The 11,490-nt window shown below is 36.5% G+C and overlaps 1 protein-coding gene across 5 annotated transcripts in view; it reads right to left on the reverse strand.

The window, feature by feature from the left end:
* LOC111872695 (phospholipid-transporting ATPase ID) overlaps window positions 1-11,490 on the reverse strand; it is a 242,203-nt gene that overhangs the window by 40,150 nt on the left and 190,563 nt on the right. For all 5 annotated transcript variants that reach the window (XM_023866826.2, XM_023866825.2, XM_023866824.2 and 2 more), the window contains 4 exons: window positions 10,770-10,944; window positions 9,573-9,784; window positions 8,603-8,765; window positions 7,320-7,412 (listed from right to left, as the gene is read on the reverse strand). In XM_023866826.2, coding sequence (XP_023722594.1) covers window positions 7,320-7,412; window positions 8,603-8,765; window positions 9,573-9,784; window positions 10,770-10,944 — 643 coding nt within the window. The remainder of the gene's footprint in view (window positions 1-7,319; window positions 7,413-8,602; window positions 8,766-9,572; window positions 9,785-10,769; window positions 10,945-11,490) is intronic.

Consider the following 11,490-nt stretch of genomic DNA (forward strand, 5'->3'; position numbering starts at 1 on the left):
CGCTATCTGTGAAGAGGTATTTGGCAAAAAACAACATTCCAGTGATGGAACATCCACCGTATTCTCCGGACCTAGCACCGTGCGACTTTTTTCTCTTCCCAAAAATCAAGTCTGCGCTGAAAGGGACCAGGTTCGAGTCCGTGGATGCAGTGAAAGCAAAAGCGACGCAACTCTTGAAGAGCATAACACAAGATGACCTGCAGCACTGCTTCCAACAGTGGAAAATTCGCATGGAGCGGTGTAGGGATCGGGGAGGGGACTACATTGAAGGGGATAACATTTCGACTGTCTGATTTTTTTTAATAAAGGGTTAGAGCATGAATCCGGTTTCTTTATTGCCACTGAAGGCCACCCCAAACTCATATTTTCCATATCTATAATTACTAATAGCAAAGTGGTGAATGCATGAACTTTTGAGGTGGAAGCAACATTAGTGTCACTACTAAACCGCAGTAATGATAGTAACCACTGGTAACGATAGTGACCACAGGAAGCATAGCAAACACACAAACAATAGTAAACAATAGCAACCATTGAAAACAATACAAAGTGACAATGGTAACATATTTTTCAGCGTGTATTTAATGTCTTCATCAAACTATTCCTAAGAACTAGAAGCACTGGGAAAACAAATGTGCAAAGAATGTATATGGAAACTGTGTGCACACTGGTACAGACTGCATTTTACCAATCTTACTAATACATATACTGACTGACCAGTGACGGTGAATGACTTTTTTGAAAATGTTGGCCAAAGTCCAAGGTGTGGGGAGGTCATGACAATTCTGGCAATTGAGTATATACATTATACATAACAGCTACACTAATGTGTTCTAAAAATTAACAATTAATTTAAGGAATAAAGAAGGAAGGAAATGTAAATTAAGAAAAAATAGTTAGCAATTACTAAGTTTACATTTTCATTCCACTCTGTACTTCAGTCCCACATGATAATTCTTTTAGAGAAATTACCTATCACAGAGTCATACAAATTTGGACTGTTTTCTCAGTGTCAAAGAACTTTTCTCTCAGCTGTCACTGATAATAACTTAATGAGTCTCTCCTGAGTCTGTGTGCTGCATAAGAGCAAACAGGCAGTTAAAGTTAAACATACCTTGTTTAAGTAATGTGACAGCCTGGAATGCAACACACTCACCCCTCATCCAAAGCTTAAACTATACTGTGTCTCTTCCAATGTGTCTGTGCTCACAGATGGCTAGTGTAAGCCTGATGGAACTAGCTAACAACACCTGTTATCAGTTGGCTGGATGTGGAAGACATACCATCTGACTGCTTCTCATACAAGTAGTATATGGAATACCAATGAACCACAAAAGTAACACTTTTAATTTTATTTTCATGGTGTTAGGTAGGCCAACATAGTTAATATGAACCACTGATATTAAAAACATATTATAAAAGTGGCAAATGTTTTAAAATGTGCCTATTATAAGAAAACATTCCCAACAACCATTTTATTATTTCCTGATGACCAGGTAATAATAACAAGATTATACTGTATACAAAAAGGTTTTATTTAAATTACACATGACAGCAAACAAATACAGTATAGAAATATCAGCAATGAAAAGAAGGAATTTAATATCTTCCCCCCCCCCAAAGCAATAATAGCCAAAACAATTTTAAATGATACACCAACTGAAGAAGTTAATACTTTCAAATACCTGAGATATAGTACAGATCTTAACCATTTTAAGCATTTCAGGGTAAAACTGAATAACCTTCAGTGTGCAGCATAATCAACAATTTCTAATCAGGGGGGGCATTTCTTATCCTAATACAGTCAACTCTTGAAAGGACTGGTTTACTTAAAGAGAACAGGAACCAGTCCAAATGGCAGAGGAGTAAAAAAGACTGGACAAAAAAAAGGGAAAGAAAAATTATAAATAAAAATTTTGGGAGAAGGAAGTTATCCATGATGAAGAAATGAAGGATGAAAAACTGATAATACAGAAGCCACAATTTTAATTTATTTATGTATACTTTAATTAACAGTGCTGTCTACAGCTCAGATAATATAGCAATGAATGACAGGATTAGTGAATGAATTGGAAAGGATCAGAAGGAAGCACCCGAGGCCTAATTTGACATCATATCCTGGCATTTGCCCGGAATGTCTGAGGAAAATCATGAGAAGTCTCCATCAGTATAGTCGGCCTTCAGGACAAGATTTGAAACTGCGACCTCTGGTATATTAAACAGGAGTGCTCCACTTGGATATAACATTCAGTTATGGAGATGAGCATAAAACATACTGAAGTGAACAGAGAAGTATAATCTGTAATGTAAATTATAAGTAACTGGAAGAAAGCTGAAGTCTGTTATCAGTTTAATCTGGTACATTTCCAAATCAAATGAAATGCTAATGAAACAAAGGAAGTTTTAAACACTTCAAATCTGGTTACACAATGGAAAAGCTGTTGATTTATAAATTTCAAATACAGAGGTTTGATTATTTGAGAAGGTTCAGTTTCCAGACATAGGAAATTTCCTGGTTGAACTGAGTCTTACTGGTGTCAGTTCAATGAAAGGCATATTTCTTCTTAGGGGAATAAGATGGACATCTTGAAAGTGAATATGAAATGGGATCTCTTCCACTGAGTGAAGAAACTCAAATTCTACTACATCTGCTACGATCTGATCCAGATAATGCCTGAAAGCTGGTTTTCTGTTGTGTGTAGCTCATATAAATAAATAAATGGCATAAACATGCTAAATATTTTAATTTTTAAGACTTCCTACCTCTTTGGGCACAAGGTCATTTTTGTAAGCATTATTATATTTGTTTAAATTTGTTTATGGCCTTAAAACATAGGCTTGTTAATAAGTAAATTTATACAATAAACATTATGAACATTCTTCAGTGGCTATAATGTCACACAGATCAAGCAGTGCATACAATTTAGCTTACCACACTGTCCATTCAACACAGTTAATGTGCTACTACACCGCAAGTGGCAAGTCGGGAATGAGTACACCAAGCACTAACATCAGAAGTGGAAACAAAGAGGTCTTGGTTTAGGACTGAGAGCTACTTGAAGCCCATCAAGGGTACTATTCGAGGTGGGCAATATGTTTGAAGAAACTATTCACTGGAGTGCAGGCCCATGGGCACAAAACGTGTATGCATATGTTTTCATTCTCACCAGTGTTTGAACTGAGTAGAAACTCAATAGGGGAGTCAACCGAACGGAGGGCACGGTGAGGTCGGTGAGGTCCTATCAACCAAGCAGTCAGTCAATCAGTTAAGGCATGGGAGCAACCCTCAAGCATAAGGAAAAAAATAGATTTACTAAGTAATATGTGGCAACATGCACAAACATAACAGGCACACAGAGATGCCAAGTGGAAGCATGTGGACTTCTCAGCTATAAACACATTGTTGTCTCTCTTTTATGACACATCAGAATAAAGCAGACCACATAAGCAATATATGGAAACAGGACTCTCATCTAACATGAAGCATAGATCTATGCCTTGTTGGATAACTACATCTATACTTTCCAGCATGATTTTACTCTATTTATTGTGATCTGGTTTACAGTAATATATACCAAAAGCTGATCAAATTCCACAGAATTATATACAGATACCTTCAAACCTTTTGAAAAAAATCTGTGTAACCAGCAAGTCTTAAAACTGATCCTATTTAATGTGATACCATCCAGATGTGAGCTGTATTGCCAAATTTGCCTTGAAGATGGAGACAGTAAGAATCCTCATAACGTCAGCAATACAGCTGCATCTAGATGGTGCCATTGTCAAAAATAGGATCACTAACAGAACCACACCACTGTGAAAGCCTGAAAGCAAGACCTGGTTATAGTTACTGTTCAGATGATGGGTACATCTACTATTACTTTCAAATGGATTAATAAATCTGTTAATACTGGACATCTCTATGGCTGCTACATGGGACACAGTAAGATATAAGCTACTAAATAAGATAAAATACTTAATTAAAAACTCAAATGCAGAAGTTTATCCCCTTTTTCTTTCCCAAATATTTCTTGCAAAATAATTTGTCACATACAAAGCTGATAATATTATTCCTACAATATTTCCATATTTTCAACATACAATCCATATGCTCTCACTCTAGCATTAATTTAAATGAAATATGACTACAGAAATTTTCATAAATATTGGAAACTTATATGCTAAAATGAAAATTTACAAAATAAAGAATATTGAAAATGTGTATAAAATTTCCCGAACTGCAATGGAGCACACAAATGTTTATACACTGAAAACAGGAACACAACCTGAAATCATGATGTAATTTTGGATCCAATATTGTACTTAATAACACCTGAAGAATCCATAGTCACTTTCGGTTATCATCATGCACCCTGGTTCATCTCCATTACTGATGGAACAGGCCTATACATACTAATGCACATATAATCTCTATCTCTCTTTGAGTCATCAGCTTTCTTTTCTTGACATTTACATTATGATTACATTCTACATGAAAATTTCACTCCTGCATGAGAATATCACATTACATAAATGCTTAAGTTTATATGTCCTGATAGTGTCATTCTTGTCTTAAAACAGTATACTGTATGCTTTTACACAAACTGCAGAGAAAACATATAGCAAAGGTCATATTAGTAAATATTTCTATTCTTTTACAGAATGTGCCAGCACAGCAGGAGCAGGTGCTACTTTGCCACAGACTATCAAAAAAAAAATCCTCTTTCGAACTGCAAAACCTTCTTGTACCGCTGGGCAAGCAATAATGTAAAACTTTCCGTTATATCGCTCATTGTAATCCAGGGTCAGTAACTTTTGTGTATTTGTTTCTTTAAATCCCTTGTAGACAGATGTTTCTATTACACTCCAAAGTTTCAGGCTAATAATAGTCCTGCTAGGGTTGCTTCTGTAAGTATTCACATTTTCCTCCATTAACACACTTCCTGTCATGATCTAAAACCCAGTGGAAGAGTACTATCTTCTAGGATGTCACTCCATGTAGTCTGCTAGAAGTTCAGTGATATTCTGGAGGAATATACTCCATTCATCTCCTGGGTTGAAGAGTATGCCAATAAAATCTCTGCAATAAACTTCTCAGAGGATACTACTCTCCATAGTTGCAGTCATGCCAAACTCAAATATCGGACAGAACCCTATCATTTACATCAAATACGTTTGCACCAATCAGTCATTTTGAAATTACATAGAAACTTCATCTATGAAAGCCAAGATCTCCAAGATTTATTTCCAAGTTTGGTAGTTCTTGTGGTCAGCATCGTATCTTCAAAGTATAAGGCACTTCAAGGATATTGATTTGAATCTAAAAATGTAATGAACTGTACTGTCACATCATTATTGCACAATCTGAGCACAGACTGTGCCTTACAAAAGGATGAAGTACATCAAGTGATCAAGTGATCAAGCTCAACAGGCGATACACGCAAGTATAGTGAAATCTTGATTAATGATGATAATTAGGGGGAGAAGTAGTAGAGGCAAGTATAGTGAAATCTTGATTAATGATGATAATTAGGGGGAGAAGTAGTAGAGGCAAGTATAGTGAAATCTTGATTAATGATGATAATTAGGGGGAGAAGTAGTAGAGGCAAGTATAGTGAAATCTTGATTAATGATGATAATTAGGGGGAGAAGTAGACAATTAAAAGCAATGCATAATCCATAAATCTAGAAATACACACTTACTATCCAGAATTCAACCCTGAGAACCATATACTTTATTTATAGGCTGCTGCCTGTCACTGAACAATGAGATAAATAGCTCTCCAAACAGAAGAAAACAACCCTTGTTAAATGACAAGCGGTGCAAGAAGCGATAAATATACAAGTTTCTATAGGATGTGAAGATGTATTGTCTACTGCAAATCGCAAAACATCACTGACACAAATTACTCCAATGGATGTGATGGGCAACACATCATTATTGGAAGCTATAATCAATACTTGTGGGGTTCTAAGTCCAGTGGTTAATCTGCATGTGAGGAACTGTGAGACTACTGTATGTTGTGACATGAGATATCTACTGGCTCAACGTGTCCGTAGAACACACTGGTCCTCACAGGAAACCTCTCAAATGTCTCCCATAACCTGTATTTAATACTAGCAAATACAAATGGACACACAATGACAATTTCAGCTGTTCTTAAATGGAAAAATTCATGCAGTTTGCATATTATTGTTAAAGAGTTTGAAACAACGCACATACATATGAGGTGTATCGGAAAGTACCTGGACTATGTCAAAAAATAAATGCTGGCTTAATTTACTAAATTTTGGCTGCCATTTCCTCCAAAATAGTCTCTCTGGGAACATATAGAGCGATCCCATTATTTTTTCCATGCTTAAAAAGCACACTGGAAGTCATTTTCCTTCATGCTGTTGAGTACTGCTTACTATTCCCTTCGGATGTCAGACACTGTTTCAAAACTTCCATTCAGTTTAATTTTCAATTTGGGAAACAAAGCGAAATCACAGGGGGCTAAGTCTGGTGAGTAGGGAGGTTGGGGAACAACAATCATGTTGCTGTTAGTCAGAAACTCTGTGGTTTTCAGGGACATGTGGGCAGGCATGTTGTTGTGATGAAGGAGCAATATGGTGCATGTTCAAATTTTCGGTTAAGCTCTCCTGGCAAACTCTGTAACTGATCCAAACGGTGTCTGTGAGCTCATGGATTGTTCTGCAACAGTCTTTATGGATGAGTTCTTGGATTTTTTTCAACATTTTCTGTCGTTTTGCTGGTGCTTGGTCACTCTGAACGTTTATCTTCAGCTGACACTTGACTGGCCTTGAAACGTGAATGCCACTCAAAAACCGCTGTTTGGCTTAAAAAATGTTCTCCAAAAGCCTCATGAAGCATTTTAGGTTTCAGTACTGGATTTACTGTGCTTCACACAAAATTTAATGCAGGCATGTTGGTCAATTTTGCCATCCATTGCAGATAAACTGAAGTAGAAAAAGCATTCTTGTAAAAACAATGCGTGTTCACAGCACAGTGTCACATGGCAGACTGATGTAATAGGCTTGCAGAATTGTGACCTTGGCTTCCCCTTCCATCTTTTTCACTGAGGCAGTTACGATATTAACAGTCTGGGAACTTTCCGATACCACCTGTGTATAATATGTGTGTGTATATGTAATACACGTATGCCGTTTCTAAAGCAATCTACGAGGAAAATTTTCATAATATACAGAAAACAGTAATGTAGACTAAATACACATACATATACACAAATATGAATAACAATATATAAATCAAACAAGAAATTAAGATTTCTCACACATAATAACAAAATTTAACCTACCTCGGTAATCTCCATCACTTCATTTGTTGCTTCATCTATGAGATCACCATAACATTTACATGAGATGGAACACTTATTAAATGTCATTATGTTCTGCAAGAGAAGGATAAATTCAATTAGAAAAATAATGTTTCTGGTATCAAATTACAGTAAAGCCTCTATTTAATTAATGAAATTAAGCAAATCAGTGATTCTGGAAGTTAATCTTTACAATTCTCTTAGGCAACAATCACTGAGACAATTGCATTAATGTTACACAATTGAATGGAATGCTTAATAATGTGTGTCAAGAAACATGGACTCTAAATACTCATCCACACATTTGAGCCTGGGTAATTGTGTGTTTCTGATTGATCTGATAAATGCATCACAAATTTCACTGTCACAGAAATAATCTCTAGGTACTTTCCGCATGTCATCTGTCTCTCATACATCAAAGCATCATCCACAGTTACAGCCTTGTTCTGTGGTACCAATACTTGACATCACTCTGCACACACCTAATGCTGTATTTTTTCTTACAACCCACATGCTTCTATCTAAAAATATGCGACCAAATAGTGAGACGCTCAGCTAATTTATGACAAGGTTCCAACAGCAAATGGTCTGTTTATTCATTCCAAGGTTGGCAATGGTGTGCAGCCTACTTTTTACAAGGCTGGCATTCTATTCATTTCAATATCACCTTAACAATCACACAAGTTCTTCCTTCTGCATACCTACGTGCAGCTATGTCTGGTGTGTAGCAGTGGAAGCAATCTGATCTGTGGACATTAATCTGTAATGTGATGTGCATGTACTCTGCTAAATGTGAGTACTACAACTACAGGCATGTGTTTACAGTCATTCATGAATGGCAAAAAACTTAAATTTAAGAGACAGAATAAATATGACACAGAAGAGCTTCATGAACACATGAATGAGAAATGGGAGGGCTTGTGGTATTAAATGCAACAAACAAGTTGTGTACTAGGAAAAGAACAAGTGTCTTCCACTGCCAGAATGTCACATCCTGGAAGATACATCGATATAGTGGAAATAACTGAAGAACATGTCTTCTAATATTCAAGAAACCCTGTACTCAAAATCTAGGATATACTTCAATACTTTAACAAATTCACATACATTTTATCTGTATTTCTTTTTCCTCCTGAAAAATGGAGTGCACAGCTTATTCACAGGCATGAGATATTCAAGAAAATATGACAATACAAGGCAGGTACACCAATGAATAGCCGTATGAGGTCCTATCAATCTTACTGGCAAGCATGAACAGGTATTACCTGTGTTAAAGTTCCAGTCTTGTCAGAGAAGATATACTCAATCTGGCCCAGCTCCTCATTGAGGGTGGTGGTTCGTGCCTTCGCTGAGGTGTTGGTCTTTTCATAGTTCATCTTCTCATCCCAGTTAATAAGAAAACTCTGTGCAAATCTGATAACTTCCACACTGAAAAAATAAGAAATCAATATTATGTCCTGCAGGATAAATGGAAATTACCTTGAAAAAAGCCATTAGATGGCAAGTGCAATGCTTGCATCCCAGGGTAAAACTCTGTCATAAACACTGGTTGGAAGCAGTATGGCCATTAAAATATAATCTAGGAAGGTAGGAAGAAAGAATGAGAGGAAGACAGAACAAATTCTTGCATGGATACTATATGCAGTCAAGCATTTCAGGCTATTGTGAAATGGGCTGCAAAAATGAAGCTTGCTGCCTATTACACCTATTATTTTTGTCCCTTCTCAGAGTGTATTTCCCCACATTTTCTGTTTGCTTAGACCTGGGTATCACTCTGCAGTACTCTCAAGTCATATTATTTTACTTGCATGTGTGAGCTAGGTCATGGTAGAATTTTTAAATTAGATGTATTACCGTGATTAGTACAGTGAGTGATGGTGAAAATAAAATGTATACAAACATCAATGCCCTAGAGCAGATCTGAACCCATGATACAAGCATTTACTCAGCCTAGGACTGCATACTCCTTTAATAGTACAGCCCTAGAACTGACATACAGTATTCTTTTGTCAATGTCCTTGTGATTAATTTCAGATTCCAAAACAGGTAAGCCACAAACTGTTAAAATTAAACTCTAGTGGCTGACTTAACTATTATTTCTTCTTCTTAAAGCTAATGAGCAGAATATTTTGTTTAAGAGTCCCTTCTCTTTTATTCTTCCAGGTCAATCAGTCCTTACAAATAGGAGTTCTTCTTAATGATCTAACTCTAAAAATAAAACAGTGGTTACTATACCTGACATAGAGAGATATAGGCACCACGGTGTTGAGCACTATGGCATAAGAGAAGAAGACGAGGAAAGCAATAACAGTAGCACCACTGAGTGGCTCTGTGGGGACAAGTGAGTCCCAGGGCAGGTACTCCTGAAAGTTAACACCTGTGATGGTCTCCCAAATCCCACAGGCTATCATACAGAACAGGCACATGGACAGCAGGAAGAACACAATCTGGAACAATGTGCCATAAATACATTACTAATGTACAGAAACTAATAATATAATAATATTTACCAACTTTAGCAGAGAACTATGCAAATTCAAATGTGTCATCAATGCATACTAAATTTCACCCCTAAATTTGCTGGATACATACAATATTTCATACATGTTGCACTAGTTTTTGTCACATGAGAGTTACATCTTGGTACATAAGACTTTGCCATATTGTTTTGGACTATAATTCCTATATAACCATAACGTTTATGTAGAAGTGCTAAAGTGAGCCAAAGGTAGACATTTTTTTGGTGATCCATATAAGAGTTTTGTTAACTTTTTTAAGGTATTACTGACAAACACCCATATAACACATCTTATTCCTGCAATTATCATTGGTTTTTATCGAGAAAGATCGCTTCATATTAATGAAATTCCTGACAAAACATTTACATGCATAATATGGGATAAAGAATTACATATGAAGCACATAAAAACGTTCACTGCAAGAACATAATATACCAATTTCTTTTAACTGTCAATTCGAAATCTGTTTCTATCTACCAGCTGGACTGCAAGAGAATTCAAATTTAAAGGACTTTCAAGGGTCAAGAAGGTGAAACATGCAAAACAGAAATAAAATTGGTTGTAGAAACTTCAGATGCTGCTACTACGTATGAAGTAGTAAAAGATACCAGGAGTAATGATTTACATTTATTTAGCAGTTTCATTTGTGAGACAGTTCCCCATCGTCAAGACAATACAGCACAGTTAGTACAGTATACATTATTACATCCATTGCAGATTTTACTCATGTACCATGAAATTTCGTTTTAACAAATACATTTTTGGTATGCCACAGTTCATTGTTAATACCATTTCACAGAGCAACTCTCTCACAATCTTCTAATATAAGAAGTGGAACTCCACATTTATTTTCATTTACAACCACTGCAATTTCTAACATTAAATATACTGTACTTCTTTTGTATGCTCTTACCCCTATAATTATGAAATTCAATAACCTATCGATGCTTGTGCGCTTAAACTTGGTCTTGCCCGAATTCTGCATGAGTTTGGTATCCTTTCCAGCAAAGATGACAACACCATAGCACCAATGCGTGTTCCGCAGGATGCAGCCACGTAACACCACTCTGTCATTATCCAACGGGAACCTACAAGTAAGATACGTTTGTGTTAACAAATAGATATGAGTTTATATAAAACTACTGAAGTTTCTTAACATAACAAAATAGTGCATATTATTTTACAGTTGCAGGAAGTCCATAATGCACAATGAAGCATTAGGTGTCTAACTTGGGAGCTCCACAGTGGCGGTCTTCTTTCAAAACGTTATTAGTTATTCCACGTTTTTCTGGAATCCAAAAGATAATTCCCATGTGCATGAAAGTCAATCATTGTACACTGTCCTACCAGTTAAATCCTCCCCACATCTTCACACCCTACCCTTCAGTCATATCAATTTTAACACTATCCTCTAATTTCAACTTAGTCTTTGTTCATTCCTTGGTGATTACCTTTGTGGGAACATCCCACATTATCACGCATTTCTGCAACGCTCGCTCTTCACATCACTTTTCACCATCACGCGCGCTAACCAATCAGATTGCTTCAAACGATCGCATTTATACTACGCTCGGCGCTAGCCCGCGTCTACACCATTACGCGCGCTAGCCAATCAATTCTTCCTCCTCACTTTC

This window comes from Cryptotermes secundus, unplaced genomic scaffold (genome assembly GCF_002891405.2).
Source record: "Cryptotermes secundus unplaced genomic scaffold, Csec_1.0 scaffold374, whole genome shotgun sequence".
NCBI lineage: Eukaryota > Metazoa > Arthropoda > Insecta > Blattodea > Kalotermitidae > Cryptotermes > Cryptotermes secundus.